General features: G+C 37.3%; 1 protein-coding gene across 1 annotated transcript in view; it reads right to left on the bottom strand.

Annotated features, from left to right (window-relative positions):
- Positions 1 to 4,995: 4,995 nt before the first annotated feature.
- The window catches only part of LOC137624543 (uncharacterized), a 60,913-nt gene continuing 42,020 nt past the window's right edge, over positions 4,996 to 23,888 (bottom strand). The window contains exons 7-9 of the mRNA XM_068355430.1: positions 18,593 to 18,775; positions 18,230 to 18,403; positions 4,996 to 10,924 (exon numbers count right to left, since the gene is read on the bottom strand). Coding sequence (XP_068211531.1) covers positions 9,053 to 10,924; positions 18,230 to 18,403; positions 18,593 to 18,775 — 2,229 coding nt within the window. The 3' untranslated portion in view covers positions 4,996 to 9,052. The remainder of the gene's footprint in view (positions 10,925 to 18,229; positions 18,404 to 18,592; positions 18,776 to 23,888) is intronic.

The following is a 23,888-nucleotide window of genomic DNA, read 5'->3' as shown; positions in this document are numbered from 1 at the left end:
TGCAGAAACCTTCAAGTAATGCCTACAGTTCACTGCTTGAGATGCATTGAAAAGCACTGCTAACCTACAGGGCAGTTCACATTCAAGAATTAATCCTTTTTGTAAACCATGCTAGACTCAAAATGTGACTTTGTGTTCTTGTCTACCTGCTTTATAAATAAAATAATTTTGCTAAATTTCAAGAATATGTCCAAAGACAGCAACAGTCTTCATTGATAATTATTCAATAACAACATGCAACTTTCAGTTCCCAATAAACTTGAAAGATTGTTGAAACAACAAAGTGACATTGTCACTACAGAAACATAATTTCAAAGCCTTTCCTAATAAATATTGGTAAATTAAAGCAATCACATTCAGCATAAGACTTTATTTTCTTTATAATATTTACTGTATCTGGAAAATAACTGCGTAAACATTGAACGAGAGTAAAATATTATGAAACTAACTTATATATGTAACTGCATTTGTTTACAAACCTGGAGGAGATAAGATGAAAACAAGCTGTAGAGAGGAAAAAATGTAGTTTTAAGTCATTGTTTTACATCAAAACTATTCTATTGTAAATATTACTGGAAATCGAGCCTTGTCAGAACATGTAAGGCACACTGACCAGAGGAGAAATTTCAATGTGTTCACAACTTCTAACCAGCAAAGTGATAAAGCACAACAGATATTGATGGAGAATAAACTTGCTTATGCTGGATCTTAGGGGGTATATTGGAGCTAAGATCCAACAAAAGAAGCTGATGGAAAAAAAATAAGTAGAGAAGTTCTTACCAACACACTTGTTCAAACAAAATGAAAATACATTTGCCATCTACACATGTGAAAATCAATACAGTGAAAATTGTACTTAAAACAAAATTCGTAAAAGTAGATATTAGCTCAAACAAATTACATTTCAAAATTTAAAATATTTAATTTAAACTACACCTGAAGTTTTGCAAATAAAATATTTTTTTAATGCTAATTAGAAATGTCCCATAGACAAGACTTTTACTAACATTAAAATCATTTGTATTTACATACAGTATAGTGAAAAAACTAACCTATATCTTTCATAATCAAAAAAATGAAGATAAAAATTTTGTATAATCAAAATAAAAGCTGATGGTTATACCTCGTAAGAATAATGTAATACATGTACACCCACAAAGGCATTTAATTTGGTTACTATGGAAAACAATTTACATGATACCTGATAATTGGTTTAAAATAATCAGGTTTAGCATTATGAAGCTACTACTTGAAAAGCTTTTAAGAGGAATTAATAAGAGTTCGACTAATGCCCTTGGTCATTGATAATATTCACATCTTTCAAGTTTAGCTTGCATAAAGCGTGCTGATGGACATAGGTATACAACACATTGTGCTTTTTCGAAAGAATTGGCATCTTTTACCCATTGGATAGTAAAAGAACACACCATTTCTAAATTCAACTATATCTTAATTAATTATCTTACTTCACCTATCAGTATTTTTTTCTAATAATCGATTAATGCACTAGAGTCCATTTTTTTAGCGATGCATATTTGCACCGACTCGCAGCGGTGCCATTTTAGCTCGGAAAAGTTTCGTGATCGCTGATTGGTTGGAATTATCTCGTCCAACCAATCAGCGATCCGGAAACTTTTCCAAGCTAAAAGGGTACCGCTGCGAGTCGGTGCAAATATGCATCGCTAAAAGAAATGGACTATAGATTTATATTTTTTGTTTGCTATTAATTTGGTATTTAGGTTTATAACCTAGTTTCAATATTGTATCAAATTCCTTATAATATTTCATCCTGATGATTTTCTTTCATTTTATGTTAACTTTATTAGGCTACATATGAATGTTTATATTCTTTTATTTTATGTTAACTTTATTACATATGAATGTTTATATTCTTTTATTTTATGTTAACTTTATTACATATGAATGTTTATATTCTTTTATTTTATGTTAAATTTATTACATATGAATGTTTATATTCTTTTATTTTATGTTAACTTTATTACATATGAATGTTTATATTCTTTTATTCTATGTTAAATTATCTGATATGATTGGATATAAATGCATGAAAATCTGGCAAAATATATAAAATAACTTCAACAGACTTTAATAAAGACTAAAAGAAATGATACACCATAAATAAAAGGCCATATAACAAACATAGCTACATTAGACTGAAAAAATCCTATAAACCAAATCTCTAATGACTTTTGTTAGCATAAAAACTTTTTGTTGTGTATCTCTTGGATCAATAAGTTGCTCTTTTAAAATAATCAACATCTTTGGCGCTAAGCCTCCTATTTCTCAATTGGTTTGCCTTTACAATTTCAAGTTTCTTGTTTATTTTTTGAAGCTTCGACATCAGCTTTTTTGCTTACTTACACTATGACTAATGTATGGAATACAGCTTCTCTCATTTTACTTATCATCATAATTGTATTGCCTAACCACAGCTGTAGTTGTTATCTTCACGCCACAGTAATGTTACATAATTTTCATTTTACAGGGCTCTATTTTATTCATTGTTCAACAGACTAGAGAAATAAAATCCCTGCTTTCCCATTTTGTATCTGTCAATCAAAACCTGTGAGGTAGATTCCTCTCAGTTTTAACAAGTGAAGTCTGCAGTCATGAATTGATTAGTTGCATAGTTGTCTTTGTCTTTTAAGATAGTATATAGAATTCCTTCCTTCCTTATTTCTTGTCTTATCTCATTTAAGGGGAGGCTCTGTCACTAATTATCACTAATAGGTAAAAAAAAAATGGAATGGTACTTAATGAATACTACACTATATCATATTGGTAATTAATAGTTTCCCCCTCATGTATTCCCTAATCAGCCTGGTAATAATGACTAATTCTTTCCATCCTTACAAAATACACTAATAAATACTTCTGAGAGAGACATTCTTTCTGAATTTAAGGAGATACGCTCATGATATCCTACAGACTGACTTTTCTATGGTAAGTCTTTTTTGATAAGCTATTGATGACATAGGAGTTCATAAAGACAAGCACTTCAAAATAAGGACTTCAACTACTACATACTGTACATTTTTCTAATGTAACAAAATTTGTACTATCATCCTGGAAGTCAAATCTCTTTCTTAAAAGTAACTACCAGACAAAAGAATATATACAGGAATATGAATAATACTGTACAGAGGAAATAGCAAAATATATAAATGAAATAAAGGCAGGAAGAGGTAAAACAAAATCAGATTTTCATAAAAGTAACTATTCTAATCTTAACTTTTCCTTTGTATATTTAATGATTTTCCTTACAATTGTATATGCTGACAGTATGTATAACTAGGCACTCTACTGACATGTTCTTTCATTCTCCCATTTAAAAAATGCAACTGACATGATCTTTCGTTCTCCCATTAAAAAAATGCATCTTTTCTTTTAATATGTTTGAAACAAAGATTTATTTTATTTATATAATTCTACGAGAACAAAATAGACATAAAAAAAATATCATTTGGGTCTCCATCATAACTAGGCAGATAAATTTCATTTTGAGGACAGGAAGAGGCTAATTTAATTTTTCCTTAAATCCTTTGCTATGTAAGGGTAAAAAGTTATGAACATTTTCATAACTAAAGGGTGCTCGGCTAAAATGAATATCCTGCAATAGTAAATGCAAAGAAATGTATCTGTTTTGAAATTAAACTATAATTATTATTGAATACATTTAACCATGTTTATGGAACTAAACAGAAAAGACTGGTAACTCATAATGCAAGCTTAACCAGAATAAAACATCCATGTGTAAAAGAATTAAACACGACCAGAATTATAAATAAAAATAAGTCAACAAACTGATAAATACATATGTCGTAAAACTAAAGTAATGACATATTGCACTTTAAAATGGTACTACAGACTCTCTTCAACATTTAAGTATTCTCCTCAAATACTGGGAAACTAATATTGTACACAGCTTTGTAGTAAGGGGAAGGAAAGACCCTTGGGACTATGCACTTTGTCCTTGCGTCAAATAACACCTCTCAATGATTATCTAAATTCTAAATAAAATTACTAAGATAAAAGAAACCCAATTAGGCATGCAAAATGTATGCATAATAAACCTGTTAAGACTTCACCTGACTATTTCAATAACTATTCACAAATTATTCTCCTTTCAATTTGAAATACAGTGTAAATATGAAATTTCTAACAGTCAAGGATACAAATGAATAACTTCATGAAAAACAGAAGAATTATGTAGATAGTTATGAAGTATTTTATGTATATTTTCACGATTATAAAAATATATCTGTAATTTGCATATAGCTATTACTTCCCAAGTGATTCAACTAAAAGCAAGATGAGTATAGATGAAGTGACATACTTGTCAGGCAATAATATGAAAAAATGGATAATGGAAGCAACTTTAAAAGAATCAAATGGAAAAAAAAAATGAGAAACCTATTAATACTTTTAGCCAAGAAATTTGATAGCTTTATTTTATACAATGGTTTATTATATACTTTATAAGTTTATACTGCAACTAATTCTGTGCTATTTATAAATCTTTGGGACATTTCTTGTAGCATAAAATAAAATTGACATCTCAATTAAAGTACCTCATGAGATTCAACTTTGTAAAAAAGGCATAATTTCAAAGCTTAAAAATCCCAAATCTTTTAAAGTACTGTAACTTTTATTTTTCCTAACTATACAAAACATTGTCTTTCAATAGGAGTATGACTTTAGTGAAGCTGGAACGGCTGTCTAAACTTTTAACGAGATGATTGTAGTTGTTGGCGGGTGGAGGATAGGCTCCACCCACCAACCAGGCAGATTAACCTATATATTAACCTTTACCTAGGACTTGCAAGAAGGTTAAGGTGAGCACTGTAACTTAAGCTTTGCAAAGTTAGGAAAAATGCTAATTACTTAGTTTTTATTTATTCCTACAGGGATATAAATCATTGTCCTTTACTAGGATACTCATCCTTAGGAGACCATTAGTCTCTACAGTATAACCAAACTGGTTAGGTTACCAGCACGGGAAATTACAATGCACTTTCGTCCTGTGGAGGAGTGCAAGTGATAACTTTAGTCAACCTCCTTAGGATCTAAGCATGATGTCACAGCTGTTAAGCTAGGTCCCTACTAGGAGACTGTTAGGCGGCCATGAAAGAACGTACAGTACATCCCTCAGGATACTGCATGTTGTCGAAACGTAAGGTCATTTATAAGAAATTGGTTTGCATACACTCTCTCGATGCTCCTTCTTGTCCACGAGGAGAGGAGTAGATACTGTACTTCAATGCAAACTCAACTGTAAAGAAAAGTTACTTGATCATGAGGCTTACCTGCATCTAGTACCCAATCAAGCAAATAACTGCATGATTGCTGCACCCAAAGGTTGGGGATGAGAGAAGAAATAAAAGGCCTGACATTGTTACCTCTCATTCTAGTCTTATGTCGCAACCTCTATCTTTGATGTTCCATGAACATAATGGTGTTCTTCGATATATTCTTCATCTTAGCACTGCTGAGAAAGTCCGGTGCTCTGGCCTGAAGCGTTGAGTACACTAAACTCTCGTTTGTTATACATATATTTGGTATTTGCCAACGTCATTTAATGTGAAAACCCAAAATCTGACACCCAATATCATAACTGAAAAATTGCCATACAATGCAAATCAAAATGTGGAATCTTGTGTTAAAAATAGCCAAAAACTGTATAGCATAATGTTAAAAAGTACAAGTGAAATGTAAAATTCAGCATTAAAAATAGCTAAAGAATATTGTACATTACTGTACAGTATTAACAATCGCCAAAGAAAACAAGTCAAAATATGAAATTTATAGTTAGAAATTGGCATGAAATGGGAATCAAAATGTTAAATTTAGAATTAGAAATTGCCAAATGGTTTAATGTTAAAAATCACAAATCAAAATGTGAAATTAAGCATTAGTAATTGTTAAGTAATACTGTGCACTAATAAAAATAGCAAATCAATAAAGTAATATCAATAAAAACATAAAATGTACTGTTAGAAGCAGACAAATTCCCGTACCATAGTTTGTTTACATCGTGTCTACTCCCAGAGAGAGAGTGAAATATATTTATCGCATGAAATGGATTAAACTTAAAGTTACAATATTAAAACAAAAGTATGGTTACTGTTTATACTCGTATAATGGGTGAACTCGTGTACTGAGCGACCCTCAAATTTTCCCGAAATATATGATTTTATATATCTCGAGTATCATGCGAGTTCCTTTTTTGAGAAACTAAATTACAATAGACTAACCAACTTTAATCCATTTCTTTATCCCATCTTTTATCTAAAACACGCAAATTCGTACATGTGGCTTTTTTCTAAAGCTAATTAATTGCAGATAACAAGAGTTGAGTGTAGCGCCCTCACTTCTTGGAGAGAAGAGATGGTGGAGGACTCGAACCTTGAGTCATGAACAGCTGGGTTATGGGTCTTGGCCACAAAATCCGGGAGATAGGGGAAGGAGACCTTCCATCCTTCAGAATGACTCATGATATACAAAACACCATGTAGTTTGCCTACTCTCTTTGCAGCAAAACAGACTTGAGAGTCAGGTCCCTGTCTGACTCCTTTCTCAAGAGCTCTTAAGTTGATCGCTTGAAAGCTGAGAAATTCAGTGAAATCCCATTCATGGTGTCGTATTCCTTTGAGAGAGCAGGACTGTTCGAAACTCCCGCTGAACATAAACAATTCCCATTAAGAGGAAAGGTCTAAGACTTTGTGTCTGTAAACCTGGCTCAAGGCTGAGCATTTCACAGAGGTGATCGGGAGGAGCTTCTCTCGATGAAAGTAGACAACAAAATCAGCAATCAATTGTCGAGAGGCTCTGACTGGAGAAGCATCCCTTCTACAATACCAATCACCGATGACACACTTCCCCCGGTAGATAGCTGCAGTGGATCATAGCAGATATCCAGACATCTCCTGAGCAGTGCCTTGCAAAAAAAAGCCTTTCACTCAGAGGAGATGCTGAATGATCATCACACATGAAGTGACGGGGATGCCAGGGAGTGGAAAAGGGCCTTGCCGAACACAGCGCGAATGAAACGAGTTATCTCGGTCGGTGCTAAGATTAGCCCAGAGAGCTGTGCTTGGACGTCACCTGTTACAAGTACCTATTGGCGGGACACTTTGGAAGGTCTTGAATCAAAGACTGGTCACGTAGTGAGGAGAAATCTTGTCTGGTAGACTGGTTCTGATGTGTTAGAGGGTCTCGATGCATTGGCTGATGTTGAGGGGAAGGAACAGATAAACAGTAATGAGAATCTCTGGAGAACCTAGAATAGTGGTCTCATGGAGATGAGGTATGAGGGGTCCATGGTGCCTAATCATGAGGAAACAGAGCGTAGGAAGATCGGTCTTGTGGTGACCACTCATGTGAAAAAAGTTGGCGAAGGAGTGTTAATCACAAAGAGAATCACGATTTGCTTCTCTTGCACGCATGTGTGAGGGAAGCCCTCTTTGCTCAACTGAGCAAGAATGATCCAAGGTTCCTTTTCACAATGGGTAGACTTCTTCAGGGCAGTTGCCTTCATAGGCAAAACCAAGGAGTCAAGCGAATATCCAGGTGAAGGATGGGGATAAGTGTAAGGCCCACAATTCTGAGTAGCAGTACATGTGATTAGTCCCATGCAAGAGGGAGTACTGTTAACAGTGCACGTGCTTGGTCCTGAGCAAGACTGAGCACTCACTGCTAGCAGTACATGTGCTCGGTCCCAAGGAAGACTGAACACTGCTAGCAGTACATGTGCTCAGTCACAAGCAAGACTGAGTACTACTAACAGTACATACGCTCGGTCCAAAGCAAGACCGAGCACTGGTAGCATGAGTGTGAGCTTCTGTATTGCAAACTGAAACACCTTCCTGGGTTGGCCTGGATTTTGGTAATGCATCACCCCTCACATGAACGTGGGGAGAGATCAGTTTAAATATCATGAGACTCCTCCTGGGTTTTGTTGACTTCTTTCTATTCTTTGGGGTAGTAAGCGTCACATCCAAAGGGTAACCAGAAGCCTTACCAGGCTTCACAGCCATCGAGGATTTCTGTGCTGTCAAAGACTATGTCATTGCTAAGTCTGAAGCTGAAAAATCCCTCTAAGAATGCAGAGGAGACTAGGACCTACGTTCGTCGCAAGGGGATATCAGTGAACAGTTATGCCCCTACATAATGCACAAAATTGATGGGGATCCACAAAGGACTTGCTCATGAACCTGCCACACTCTTGGCCAAATTTCCCAAGGAACATCTGCAGGTGTGCTCCTTAAGTCTCCATATACAAAGCAAGCAATCACAATCTGAAAACAAGGAAAAAAAGATCAAAGTAGCTAAGATCAGAGGCAGCAGAAAAGTATGTGTGTACTGAACTGCAGCCACAGTCAAAGTGAGGATTATTCTGCCAGGCAGGTGGGTGGGGCCTACCCTCCAACCACCTCATTAAAAGCTTAAACAACTCTTCCAGCTTTGCTGAATTCATACACCCATTAAAGGAAGATGCTTTGCATTCGTGTAGTAACAACTGAAATTCATGTCTCAAGTCTACACAGCTGTGTATCATCATTTGCCTTTGCATCTCTTATGCATATCATAAAAGGGATGAACATGCATACTTTAAATTAAGACTGAATATTCAGTGCACAAACTTCCCAACCAAAACCAACCTTTGCGAAATCTCAAAACTTTTCGTCTAGCATAGCTTATTTTCAAATCTTTCAAAATTTGTGAAAATTCTGTTATAAATACAAGTTATCAATAAAAGATTACCTCTAACTAACTGTTATTCTTTCACTTACACATAATGAACAATGGCTTATAGTCACTTCCATCTATTTTTGGGTATGAATATATGGGTAGCATATACTGCAGCAAAAATAATTGTAGCTGCTGAACTTTTCTATAAAATGTCCATATAATGGTTTTATAATTTTTAAGAGAAGCAGAGCATACGTATATAATATTATGTTCGTTAAGATTAACTATTGATTCATAAAAAACTAAAATCTAATTAGAACTCCTGAGAGAAGTCCTCTCACTAATTTCCTATAAAATTACTGCTATTTGTATCTATAGTATGCTGGGGCCATGGCCTGAATACTGCACTACGTGACTCAGAGTTAGTTGTTATGTTCAGCACTGTTGTTGTTCGAATGTCATCTTTTTCTGTCAAAACTTTTCTCAAAGGGTTCTGTGTTAGTGGACCAGAATCATAGTGCATCTGTCGACTTCCTACCAATACTGTAGTGCCTGCAGTTCCGGCCACATGACTCCCAGAAGACAAAGCGCCATCGCGAGTTGATACCGTTGTAGCAGTTGGTAACCCAATAGTTGCGGTAACCTCTCGAGCTGGTCCATTTTGAGCCTGTAAGGTAATGTCACGGGTAGCTGGCTCTAACTGAATGTGGAATGGTCGGATATCTCCGGAAACTGCTACTTGCTGGATGCTGGTGCTTGTAGACTGACCGGAGACCACCTGAGCTGCAACTTGAGCTACCTGAGTCATCTGATCTGCTGTTAGATCTGAATACCTTTCAATGTCATCAGCACGCACTTCAACAACCTGACCTTGGAGTGAAGCAAAGAAATGCCCTACACCTTCCTCTGATCTTTCACTATTGGCAGCGTGGATAATATAACGTGGAAGATCATCTGCATCTATTATGTGTACCGGTCGAGACATAACCTCTACAGTTTCACCATCGCGCACTGTGCCACGTACTAATTGAACTGAACCATCTAAACTAGGATCTAGAGACTGATCATCATCTATTTTTACTGTTCTAACAGACCCCACTGGGCTTGAAACATTACTAACACCACTTTCATTGGCTACAATTGTAGGAGGATTCACTTTTATATAAGCCTCTATATTTTCTGTATGGCCATGCTGCTGAAGATGAGAGGCCAACATAGGTTTGCGCATAAATCCTGCACCACAGAGAGTACATTCATAAGGTTTCTTGTCCGAATGTATAAATTTATGGGCATTACGATTATCCCTGGAATTAAAGGATTTTCCACAGATGTCACAACAGAAGGGTTTCTCACCTGTATGTATTCGTAAGTGTTTCTTATAGTGTTCAGGATATACAAACCCAGCATTGCACTGTTCACATTTATAAGGACGTTCTCCAGTGTGTACGCTCATTACGTGGTAAACTAGCAACCTTTTTCTCTTGAAAGCCTTGCTGCAACGACTGCATTGATATCGCTTTTCTTGAAAATGTGTAGTTCTCTTATGCGATTGCAAATTGCTCCTTTGACTAAAGGTAGAGCCACAAATTTCGCACTGAAATGGTTTCTCACCCGTATGAGTTCTTTCATGATCCTCCACTTCTCCTTTTCGAGCAAACATCTTATTACAGATACTACATGCAAAGTTCTTGACTCCTGTGTGAGTGATCGTGTGCAAGTCAAGGCTTCTCTGTGTAGCAAAAGCCTTCCCACAGGTCTCACAAATAAAATTCTTTTTTCCTTGGTGTAAATTCATGTGATCTGTCAAATGATGTGAAGTAAGGAAGTGTTTGCCACAAATTCTGCATTGGTATGGCCTTTGACGCACTCCATGAGTTTTCATGTGTGTCTTTAGAATGTGTCTTGATGCAAACTTTTTGTCACACTGGTCACAAGCATGAGGGCGATTCCCAGTATGAACATTGAAATGTTCCTGTAAAGCAGTGCCCGAACGAAACCTTTTGGGGCATTGTGAACAAGAAAAAGTCTTATTCATATGGTGCCGCACATGTTCTTTCAGTTGTCTAGGTAAGGCATACCTGCGTGGACACATGGTACACTCGTATGGTTTTTCGCCTGATGCCATATGTTGTTCTAAATGATTCACCAATTCGGCTTTAGTAGGTAGCCTTTCTTGGCAAACTTCGCACTCATATAAGCGATCAGGGTGAGCCTGAAAAACAAAAATGGTATATAGATTATCTGCTATGGTTGAGGTCAACAAGATGAGTATTATAATTAGACAGATCAGAGGCAAATATTATAGTATAGTAAATATCAATTCTTGTTAACATGGTAAATAAAAACTCAAAATGAAAACCCAGTGCCTGGCTTTAGGCATAAATTTCATAATCTAATCCAGTCAAATATCGTACAGTACTTTAAGCACACAGGGGAGTTTCTTCAGAAAATTTAACTTTAGCAACTAAAATGAAATTTACAAAACATTATTAGATTATAAAATGAATCCCTTATACACTAAGTGTTGAGAATTTTTTTTCCAATAATTTTCTAGATTGTTGCTTACCAAGCCAAATAGATTGATTTTGCTATAAAATACTAAAGTACACAGACAGAGAAAAGTATTGTAACATTTTATCTAAGAGTGAAGATAAAAAATAAATGTTAGAAGTAATTTGTATTTTTCCTGGCTATACAAACTTCAGTCGTTAAAAATCTGAAACATCCCTACAGTGGAGCTGGCATGGCCGTTGAATTCATCAACGAGGTAGGTAACGGCAGATGGTGAGCATGGGCAAGTAACCACGCCCCTCCACCTGTTGGAAGCTCTTCACTTTTGACCTTCCACTCAGGACTGAGAAGGGTGTTTGAGATGGGAAGATTAACTTTAAAGAACGGGTTTGTATGCCTAGGAAAAATACAAATTAGTTTTTAGAATAGGTGGGAAAGTCACCCTAGAACCAAAAATGGTTGATTCTTTTTCTTCCCTGGAAGTTTCAATCTACCTGGTCCTGTCCCTGGAAGTATCAATCTACCTGGTCCTGTACTGAGCAAAGGAAATGACTCCAGCAACCTCATATCTGTCTATCATAGTGATAAATAGACTGATCGGGCCAGGGGCCTGTCTAAAAAAATTGGTACAATTGGACATAGGAATTCCTGGCACACCTCACTCTCAGGAAGTGCACTACTCAGTCACACCCTATAAGAAGAGATGGCTGAGGCAGTGCTCAGGGCTAAACACAAGAACTTGCCATACAGAAAGCATGTGAAAGAGAGCACTTCCTCAGAGTGAAGAGTGCCAGGATTTACCGTGTCCAACTATTGCTGGTCAAGGAAGGGATCCCTTCCCCTGAAAGGGGATAGCAGTCCAGAATAATATAATTAAAGTAGATGATCGTTTAGGGAAGATGAGGGAGGTACAGTTATTCTGTAGATTCTAAAGAATGGAGCTCAGAAGCATTGCTTACCAGCATCAAGTCAGATCCAGTGAATAATGCTTTGACTGCTTCATCCCCATGAGGGGGAAGAAAAAGGAATAAGAAGAGCCAGCCAGTCATTCTACCTTTCATTCCAGACTTGCATCTATACATTACTATAAACAAGATGCCTCCTGTCCCGTGTAGGAGCTGGGCTGGCAGCACAACTACTTGACCAGCCACCATACAACCAAGCACAAAGATATCAAGGAACTTATGGGTATACTACTGTAGATAAAAGGCTGTAAAAGTGGTCTGGGATTCCCAAACACACAGCCTTGAACATTACAAGATTCCTCATGGGGTGGGTCATATACCCCTGACTTTAAGAGCTCTGGTCCTAGCTAGTACCTTAACCCAGTCACAAAGCCAGAAAGAGTTTGTGTTCCTTGACACCTCTTTCTTGGTCCTGCCAGAGTTAATGAAGTCTCTGACACTCAGGCTTGAGGTGTTGGGTCCTCTTCTGATAGCACTGTAGAGCCCTCATGTGACTCAAAAGCATCTCTCATCGATCGCAACCTGACACTTCATGTACAGATGGAGGACTCGAACCTGGGGTCTAGCACTCTCGGGTCCTGAGTTTTGGCCATGAAACCTAACACAAAACTAAAAGAAACCTCCTTCCACCCCTTTGGTGTGGGTAACTAAGCAAGAGAGAATGTGTTACACACCTAATCTCTTTGCTGATGCTAAGGCTAGTAAAAAAAAGTCTTGAGGGTCAGTTCCATGACTGACAACCTTCTCAAAGGATTGAATGGGGGTACATGTAAAAGAGAGAGAGAGAGAGAGAGAGAGAGAGAGAGAGAGAGAGAGAGAGAGATTTGGCTGAGGTTCTAGGGTAGTCAAGACTGTTTGAAGCTCTTCATAAGCATAGACAACTCCTATGATGAGAGGTTAATACCCTTCAGGCAAAAGACCATGCTCAAGGCTGAGCGGTATCTTTTGACAGCAGGAAAGAGGTGCTTCTTTTGGTGAAGGAAGACAAGGATATGCATGATCTGTGCTAGAGATGCTTCTGTCCAACAAATTAAGATACGAATCAGCACCTGAAGACCAGACAGGAGAATATACTCGAAACAAGGTAGAATGAAAGAATTAAAACACTCGCTAATGTAACCTCAGTCGCTTACTCTTTTATTTCCTTTAATTTTCGCATTCACATTACTTTATTATTCCTATAAAAAATTTCATCTATCATTTTCATTTTATTATTCCTCTCATTCCCTTTCATATCCTTATTCCTTTTTCCATCCCTATAATTCAATATTTCCCACTATACTTTATCTGCGCTAATATTTCTATACAGTATTAGCATTAGATTCCTCGAACACTCAAGTCTGCCAGCTGTCCTGTCGCCTCTCCCCTTCTCCCCTCAAGCACCTTCCTTCTTTTCCGCCCGCTCTCGCCGACTCGTCATGTAATCTACTCCTTTGTTTTATAAAGCTTCGTCCTTCGTTTCTTTTTGCTTTGCACTTTGCTACCCGCATTCATGTAACTATTCGTTCACTTCTCTTAGCCTCACCCTCCCACCTTCTGCCATATGTTCGTCTTTTTCCTTTTCATGTTTTCCTAATTATTTTCCTTACCAAATATTTTTCCCAAACAGTTCTGCCTCTCCTGGTTGCCTTTCTTGCTCTCAACCCCCATATTGATCTTTCATCTCGTAAATAATTTCCCCTCTGAACACTTGCTACCGTCCTCCCACCCTCTCCCACACCCAATGCACTCACTCATTCATGTTCTAATCCTACTGTTCTTGTTTTGCTTTTTTCTATCACCAACTTTTATTCTTTCCTTGTTTTATCTATTAGCTCCATTTTACTTAGCTATTAATATATTCTATTGCAATTTCTTTTGCTTGAGCTTTTTTATATGGTTATTTTATGCCCTTTATTCTACCTCTTGCTTTACTGCCTTTGCTTTTTCTTCCCATAATCTTCGACTCCCACGGGACTTTCTGCTATAACACTTTCTCTCCCACTTAATTGAAATACTGTACAAGCAAAACACCTGTTTTTTGTTTGGTAGCCATTGTGACTCTATGCATTTACGCAATTATTAACGTTACTAACCATACTTTTATCCTTATCTTTTAATTTTCTAACCCACTGAAGTAGAAGATGGGATAAACATTATTACCGGGTTACTGTAGATGTCAGATTACTGCACAAGAGACGACCATCTTGAATTGTACCATGTTTCAAGATTATTGCGTAGAACTTAGAACGAAAATGGTTAGTGGTCGTTGAATAAAAATATATACTCTTAGTTAATCTTCAATTGTACTGTATACATATTGTACTGTACAGAATTACGGTAACGTTGTTTATTGTAAATGTAGGCTACGTGTGAAGCGAGTCAAGTCGTCTGAACGAAAACAGCGAACACTTACAGTACAGTTGACCTTTACTGTAGGGATAGTAGTATATTACAGTAGTATACACTACAGTAATAGTGAGTGTTATTCAGTATTACTAAATAGGAATAACTGTACTCTGATAGAAACCAAGTAAAAACAATATTAGGTAGTACTTGGTGGGTTAATTATCTGAGCATAGGCAACGGCAGTGAGTTTTTAGGTTAGGATAGGAGTTATCCCACCCTAGGGCAGCAAGCATTTACAATTTATTTGCTTTTTGCACCTGTCTCTGTTATCTAACCCACAGGAAAATGAGGTCTGAGACAACCAGGTTGTTTAGGTGTCCTTTGGGATGGTTTCTTACTACCATTTCAGGACCTCTTCTTCGATACATCCGAGACCAGTTGCCTGTCTGGGGATGGAGATTCCTCTGGGACTCCCCTTATGAGGTTTTCCTAGTTAACCACCCGGGCAAGATTGTCCTGAGCCTCCTGTCCCACTGAAATAGGAAGGAACATGAGATCCATGGATGCTGACCAATGATCCTTCAAACACCTTTGAAGAAATCTCTGGTAAGACCCTTATGAGGATATGGCCAAGAAAACTTTGCCAGCACCCAGCTGGGATTTTTGTAATGGCTAGAAATGGACGCACTACCTCAATGAGCTTGCTGATGTGATCATCTGATGGAAAGACTTCTGCTGCTGCGGTGTCTATCAGCACTCACAAGAACATCAACCTTAGCTTAGTATGAGATTTGACTTCCATTTTATCACAATGACCAGATCATACAAAAGGAGAGAAGTTGATCTCAATCCTGAAGCAATTGCCCCATGGAGGAGGCCTGGATCAGCCATTAGCAAATGCCCCCATGGAAGAGGATAGGATTAGCCAATCAAGATACATAAACAGATGTATTCTTGCAAATTGGCCCAAGTATCTACCAAGGTGAACACCTGAGGAGCAGTAGACACTTCAATGGCCAGAGTTTTGAACTGGTACACCATACCGAAGAGGGAGAAGTAAAGTTTCTTCCAAGAGGACTGATGCACGGGTTCTTGAAAGTATGCGTCCTTCAGGTCCACTGAAAGCATGAAGTCTCTCCCTCTGATGGAACTCACCACAGTTTGATGCACAAACTTGTTCAGTGGAGAGAGGTAAATGACTAGCCTCCAGTCACTAGTTGACTTCTCCACCATGAAGAGCAGACTGTAGAAGTCTGGAGCCTTGTCCTTTAAGCGAGCTCTTCTCCAATATCTTTTCTATTTCTGTCTGCAAGGCCAGGCCTTTCGGTGATGTTGGAGGATCGTATGAGAACTATATGGGTAAGTGAGATGGGGGGCACTGACGACCCTGAAAGGGGTTTAAGTAACCATCCCAAAGAACATTCACTACCCACAATTTAGTGCCGTGTCTCTGCCAGGTTGCCTAATGACACAATAAGGCTTCTCCAACATTCAGCAGTAGGAAAAGGGGGGGGGGGGGGGGGCTGGAATTAGTGTTTCCCTCTCCCTTCCCCCTTCCTCCCCCTCCCCTTTCCTGGAAGGACAAGGTTGGGGGCTTACAAGGGCTGTGCAGGCATAGGGTCTTTTCTGGAAGAAGCTGCAGGTGGTTTTGATCAGGGTCTAGCCTTGCACATGGTCGCGTAGGCATAACTGAACCCCTGGGTTTGGCCACAGCTCCCTTTGAAGGGTCAAGACTCCTCAGGAAATTGTGTGCTGAATCAGGGAGTCCTGTGAAGCAGTCTTTCACTTCTCCACCGCTGCCAGCACATGACTCCTTGGATAGAGAGACATAGCCTTCTCACCAGACAGCATGGGACTCTTGTACTTCTCTAGAGAATCCATGCAAAACCCCATTGACCTGGTGAAGTACGTCACTGCACCTCATCACTGGTCAAACAAAGCGACCGCTTGGAGGGAGGCCATGGCAGATTCCATGGCTGATAACTTAAGAGCCCAAGAAGGCTGTGTCTTCTGCCTTGAGTCTCTCCCAGAGGAGTCAACGGAGGCTCACAATGACAGGTCAACCTGAAGATTTTCATGGTGTAGCAAGCTCTGGTGTATAGAACCTTTTCTGCTTCGAGAGTGGGGTTGGGAGCAAGATCTTGTTTGACCAGCTGGAAGTGAGAGTTCTAAGATCCACAGATCTGATCGTCAACTCAATTCAGGGCCAAACCAGCCAGATTTGACCAAGGCAGCTCCAGGGACTGCTTAGACCAGGAGGGTCAAACTCATATCCTTTAGAGGACCAATTATGCACTTGGTTATGGACTTGAGGGCCATCAAAGATTTGGAAATTACAGTACTTACAGGCAAGACTGAAGATTACAATTGATTTTACTAGTCATCCTGGTTTACCAAAAATACACTACAGGTATTTGGTTTTATCTTAATAGTTTGGTTATAACAATTATACCAATTTGAGATGAGAAATCTCATCACACCCAGGCCATGAGTTTGACAACCCTGGCGTAGACCCTTGAGGGGCACCAAAATGCCGATCAATAATCGAGGTTCACCCCGAAGGCAGAGATAAGATTGCCTTCCCCCAGACTGTTGCACTTACAAATGAGAGCTAAAATGTTCTCAAAGAAACAATCTTCACTCCAAATTTTTTGTTTCCATAGATACTGGTCCAAGGGGCAAACGAATACCAAGTACCCTCATACCCAGCCGGGGTAGAGGGTGCGGAAGGTTGCTCCAGAGATTCCTCCCCCCACCCATGAATATGATTGCTTTGTCCCAAGAACAGAACCAGCAATGTTATTCAAGGGCTGAAGAAGGCTTGGGAGGGCTGACAATAACAAGTGAAGACCCTGGGAGAGACGGAAGGAGTAGCTCATACGATTCCCTCAGCTATTCGGTGTCTTCTTGGACATTTTCATGACAGATCTTTCCTGTAAATTCTGCCTCAAGAGATACATTTTATAACTTAGCAATAAATTTAGCATGCTAATAACATCTTATTCCACTTAAAAGCAAAAGTATATTTGGATCATGTAAACTGCTAAAAGCACCTACATTTTCATAGCTCACTGGTTGTTACCTGGATTAATCTGTAATTCTGATGACTGATTTATGGCTTTGAGACCCACTAAGGATTATTTTTCCATTGTGCTGATTGACAAAGTTTATCAAACATCACTAGTAAGATTATCATTACAACCTTTATCTATTTATTGTCCAGTCCTAGACTCTACTTTGCATGCCTTTGATTTGCAACATTAGTTGATTATAATTAGCATTTTCTCCTTATTTACAACAGTATTGTCAACCTGTCTCATACAAATTATCTCCTGAAACATAAAATCCCTTTTCAATGTAATAAATAATTACAGATATATTAACCATTACTGTATTAACATTATTAATATTATCATCATAAGCAAAGATACAACTCTCGTAAAAAAGTGAAATAAAAGAAAAATGAAAAAACAATTCAAGATAAACATCAATACTGAATAATGAAAATACTGTAAACTAAATGAGACAATGTCAACCAACAAAAAAAAAAGTAAATTTGACTTTAAATTTAAACTTCTTTTCCAGGAATTCTACTATACAATTGGGAAGATCATTCCATAATTTGGTTACATACTTAATATAACTTCTGGAATAATGTGTACTATTGAACCTTACAAAGGAGAAGGAAAGACTTAGAATTGACTGCATCTTACCTCTCTCATGTGTTTCTGAATGTCAGCTAAAACATTCATTTTCAACGAACAAAACCGACACTTATATTTGTCAATACCATCTTCCAGCAGATGGTGATCTTCTTGAAAAGCAGAATTATCATGGCTGACACTCAATTCATGCCCGGTAAGTGTAGACAACGTAAGTCCGCCAATCTGAAAAAATACATCATTACTAAACAGTGAAAAAAAAAAAAAGATAAATACACATAGAGTTTTAAAATATATTTTGTACTGTATACCTTACAAACTAGATCTCATCTTTCAGTTAAGATTACCTTATGATAATTTAAATGATTTTTTTTTTTTTTTATCTCAGAACCACTTTTGGGAGCAAATCCTTACCTGGCCACATCCATCATTATCTTCAAGGTCCAAACCATCAACTTCCATAACATCTTCCACAACAGTTGATTCTTCAAGTATCTCCTCTTCGACCATCAAAATATCTGTTGCACCATCATTCTCCAAATCATCCTCTATCCTACTGCCAAGACCATCATTGCTATCAGATGCAGCAAGGAGTGCCTGTTAATGAAAAATACATTATTTCTTTGAACCTACCTTGATTCAACTTCATATTGCTTTTCTCTCAAAGCTTGATTTACATTGACTTTTAACCCCAAAACTAAAATATTTCACGTTTCCTTTCCTTATAATAGGCAGAGGCCTCTATTATAGTAATAAGATAATCTAGCGGTTAATGCAATAACTATGGCTTGGGTATGCCATACTATCTTTTGTCTTTGCTTCTGCATCATTCTTGAGCTATCAACAGTGCCCATTCCCCACATTGTTCATGTTATTTAAGTTTTTAGTACTTTTAGGTTATATCTCCTCTTAGTAAAGGGATTTTGACGAAGGAAAAATCTATTTCTGGGGAGAGACCTGTGACTAAATGGAAGACAGCCTGTGAATAGTGTTTTACAAACGCCCTTGTTAGATATACGACACCAACAAGGTGCTCGCGCGAGGGTTGTAACCTCTGCATTCCATGCTTTTAATTTTCTCTGGTATATTTGGAAGATTTATATCAGAAAAAGTACAAAGAAGGACTTTTTCACCGGCCGTCACAGGTCGACCCAGAAATTACTGCGTAGACTTTTCAAGGGAATTGCTTCTAGGTGATTCTGATCAGCATTCACTTAGAGTTTGGGGCCGGTGGTAGTATTGTTGATCTCAAAAATCGTTGAGAAGAGTCTGAAGCTTTACTGTTCCTCCTATGAAAAAATATGTATATATGGTTGCCGACCAAATTAAAAGTTCCAAGCACTAAAGAAAACTAACTTTTAATTCTGGGGAAAATCCAGGAGACTAGGCAATTTGATTATATTGTAGGAGGAGGAGGAAGATAATGCCACTCCAGCTATTAACAAGTCTAGTTTTAATAGTAATGAGCTTCAAAAGCTCTAAACTTCTTTAGGTTCTTATATGAAATCTAAGGTGGCCAGTGAATCTTCAAGTAAAGGCCCAACTCAGGTTTTGCCCAGTGGATCTAATGTACCATTCAACAAGTATTATGATGGTCCACAGTACATCACAGATTCGAGATCCTCTCTTAGAGCCCCCAAATTCTTTATTTACTATAGACCCGGCTCTTGCGAAACTATAATCCAATCTGCTCTAATAGACCATTCGATTACAAGACAGAAGAATAAGTTGGTAGCTAGAATCCTAATATCCCTCCAATTGTTGAAATAATCGCTTAAAAGCAACCTTGTATTCCATATATGAATGCCATGACATATTTTATGATTCCTTAAGAGCAATATGTATTGGTCTTCAATAAATTTGTTAGTTTCAGCAAAAAGTGATTGTTTGTATTATGTTTGGATGGCAGTGAGTATTGGTCACATACAAGATAGGCCACTAATACATCATGAGTTTGTTCTAACAGTGTAAATGGATAGGTTAGAATCTGAACTAAATGAATGAGTCTCTTGCCTAAATGTGCAAAATTTCTATAAAAAGTAAACAAACATAAAGACCACTAAACAATGTCTTGGAAAATGCCTTGAATCCATCTCAAGGTTTTTACAAAAAGTTATTCTAGTCCCAAAACTGTCATGGGGTTGGTGACCAGTTCTAGACGTCTCTAACCACTCTCGGTAGTCATGCAGTGATAAAGAAAGGAGCATGGATCTTTTCAATGCACCTTACAGATGACTAGTTTCACATTACTATTCATCTAAATTTTAGAAAACTTCATGTTGTGAATGAATCAAAGGTTTATTGATTCAAGAGCCTTCCAGCAGTTGGATCTGTTATTTTTCACATTTAGATGTTACATTACTAGCCTCCTGGCTAGTACAATAGTACAGTAACGTGTTTGCCTAGCATTCGTATGGCAGCAGATCGATTCCAGCCTGGGACTGTGAGTTTAAGCTGTTAACTGGGGAGGCCACCGCTGTGGCTGGGTACTACAGTGGGGGCTTGGGTTTGCCCAGCTGACGTTCTGGTGAGCATCTATTCTGATGAAACTGGAACTGAAACCAGACACCTTTAACCTTCATGCTATTAGCTTTTGGAAAATCTTTTGGTTAAATATCTTACAGTCACTTCTTGTTTGCATTTAGCATCAGATAAGTGCATCACTAAAATACAAGAACTTTAATATAGTGTAGGATTTGGATAAAAAAAATGTTTGGTCATAGGGGTTCACAAAGAAGTGTGATGAAAGGCATGAAGGTTAAGGTTCTTGGTATTAGTAGTATAGCTACATCTCTTAATTTCTCAAATATTTTCCTTTGGAAAGAGTCTTATTAGTAGCTCAATGACATACCAAGATGGTATTCGCTAAACACTAACTTGAAAAGAATCCTGGTTTGCTTATCATGATTAATGAGCTTAAAGTGCTTTTCTGATTTGGACTAGTAACAGTTGGTTTACATGGGTTCTAGTTATTAATCTTCTCAAATTAAATTCTTCATTTAAATTAGATGGTGTTGGGGCTACATAAATACAGTACATAATTAGGAAATTAGGTCATCATCATATCTCACTGTGCCAATGTCAAACCCACAGGAGGGCGTTGCCATTTGCCTCTCTGAGTTAATTAGGTACAGTAATATATAAGGAACCCAATCTGAAGATTTGAGTTGTAAACTTTAGTTTGAGACAGTTTGCTACCAAAACCTAGACTTTAGGTCTGTCTAGGGTATTAATGAAATTTATGATTTTAAAACTACCCTATCTCTTTCCTTCAATGGCAGCTCAAATCAATAAGAATATGGGAGTTAGCAATAAGGAAATCAGGGGATGTTCCTAGAAATATAGTAGATGGAATTTTGATATTAAACATGATGAATTTGAAAATAATTTGTATTTTTCCTAATTAATACAAACCTGTAGTTATGCATAGGGATATCTTTCGGCTATGCTGGAAGGTCAGCTATTAGACTTTTAATGCGAGGTGGCAACCCTACTCAACCACTATAGCGGGGAAGGTAGGAGGTGGCAGCCCCCTATATCTAATCACTCATTGGTGAACTACAGTAAGTCACTTTTTTATTGCAAGCAGGACTTATCGGGGGACTTGTTGTGCAGCCACCAAGGGACTGATAGAAAATGTATCGAGCCTCCTGTGGGTCACATCTTGCAGGCAGTGGGCGGTGAAGGTCATCTGATGCTTCCACACGCCCGCTTGTAACATAAACAACACAGAAAAGTTGCGTTTGAAGGCCAGGGACGTACTGATGCCCGTAACATCGTGAGCTATCTCAAATTATAGTATTCCTCTTTAATGTTAATTTTTATATTTTCCCAATCAAAATTCTTAAAAACTTCTTCTAGGCATACTGTGAATAATTTAGGAGAGACGGGGTCTCCCTGTGTAACTCCTTTTTCAATCAGAATTTTCTCACAATCTTTATATAGTTTTAGGACTGCTATACTATTCGTATAGATATTTTCATGTGTTCTAACATTGTCTATTGAATTTTTTATTCCTGATCTAGATATTAATCTCTGGCACCGTCGTTCAATTAGTTCATTATGCATGTTGCATAAGATTTTTCATAACTCTGGCCATCCTTTACATTCAGATCTCCCTGGACAATTCTATCCTGTTCGTAATACTAGGCAGGCAGTTAATTCTAATAGCCAGGCCTTCTCCATCACGAGGCTCAATACTACGCAGTACTCTAGAAGTTTTATTCCAGCTGTTACCAATTTGTGGAATGATCTTCCTAATCGGGTGGTTGAATCAGTAGAACTTCAAAAGTTCAAAGTTGGAGCAAATGCTTTTTTGTTGACCAGGCGGACATGAGTCTTTTATAGTTTATTTATGACATATTTGTTTTTGATGTTGTTAATAGTTTATATATGACATGTCTGTTTTGACGTTGTTACTGTTTTTAGAATGATTTATTGTTAATTTGTTCTCTTCATTTATTTATTTTCTTATTTCCTTTCCTCACTGGGCTATTTTTCCCTGTTGGAGCCCCTGGGCTTATAGCATCTTGCTTTTCCAACTAGGGTTGTAGCTTGGATAGTAATAATAATAATAACATACGATTGATCTATTATTTGTTTTTGAAGCGCTTTCATTCATGCTGAAGCTTGACAAAATGAAAAGCTTTCTTATAGTCTATAAATGCCATATATAGTGGTTTGTCATACTCTCTTAATTTTTCCATTAGCTGGTCAGTTGTTGCATACCCATTTCTAAAGCCTCCTTGTTCTCTTGATTGATTAAAATCTCTCAATCTATTCAGCCTAATATGACCTTTGTAAACATTTTATATATTACTGAGAGAAAACTCATTGGGTGGTAATTTTTCAGGTCTTGGTCTCTCATGTTTTGTGAATTAGTATAAGGACAAAGCTTTTCCAAGATTTAAGTATAGAACATTCTTGTAGACATTTTAGGTAAAGTTCAGTGAATTTTACTACTATGAAAACTCAATCTATTATCAAATTAATTGTTGAGCCATCTCCTGCTGCTTTGCATTTTTTAATGCCTTCTAATGGTTTCTTTACTTCTGTGACTGTTACTTTTGGTACCGATTCAAACATTTCATTATTTCTGTTGACAAAGCTATTTTTTATACTATCTATTGTATGGTTTCATATGGAAATCCTCTGCAATTTCTATCACTCTCTTAGGCTGATATCTTAATTTTCATCCTTTAAAGTAAATATCTGTTGGCACCCTGTTCCAACTCTTCTTTTCATTAACTTGATGCTTCTTCCTTTCTTTAGTTTCCTCAATTTTGGTCTAAGTGCATTTATGAATGTCTTGGATTTTTGGATGGCTCTGCTAATTCAATTTCATCTCTCTTGGATCTTATCCTCATTTCCAATTTTTTTCTTTATTAAATTTTTGGTGTTTCTTGATAATTTTCCTTGATCTTGTTTAGGAAATTTTCCACCTATCTCTTGTGTTGATTCCAATACAAATTTTGTTGTATTCATTTTTTCTTTACTTGCTTCCACTTCATCATGTAGCTAGGAGTACCTATTTTATATGGCTAAACTAAACTCATCAGATTTTTCTCTTATTACAGAATTGTTTATTTACTTCTTAAAATTAATTTTTCTCTTCTTTCCTTAGATCCAGAAATTTTCTTACTTCTCACTATTTTATGGTTACTTAACTTTAACTTATTTATGCATATTTTTTCATAACTCTTGGTATAAA

The sequence above is a fragment of the Palaemon carinicauda genome, chromosome 31 (assembly GCF_036898095.1).
Source record: "Palaemon carinicauda isolate YSFRI2023 chromosome 31, ASM3689809v2, whole genome shotgun sequence".
NCBI lineage: Eukaryota > Metazoa > Arthropoda > Malacostraca > Decapoda > Palaemonidae > Palaemon > Palaemon carinicauda.
This window is presented reverse-complemented; position numbering and strand designations above follow the sequence as displayed.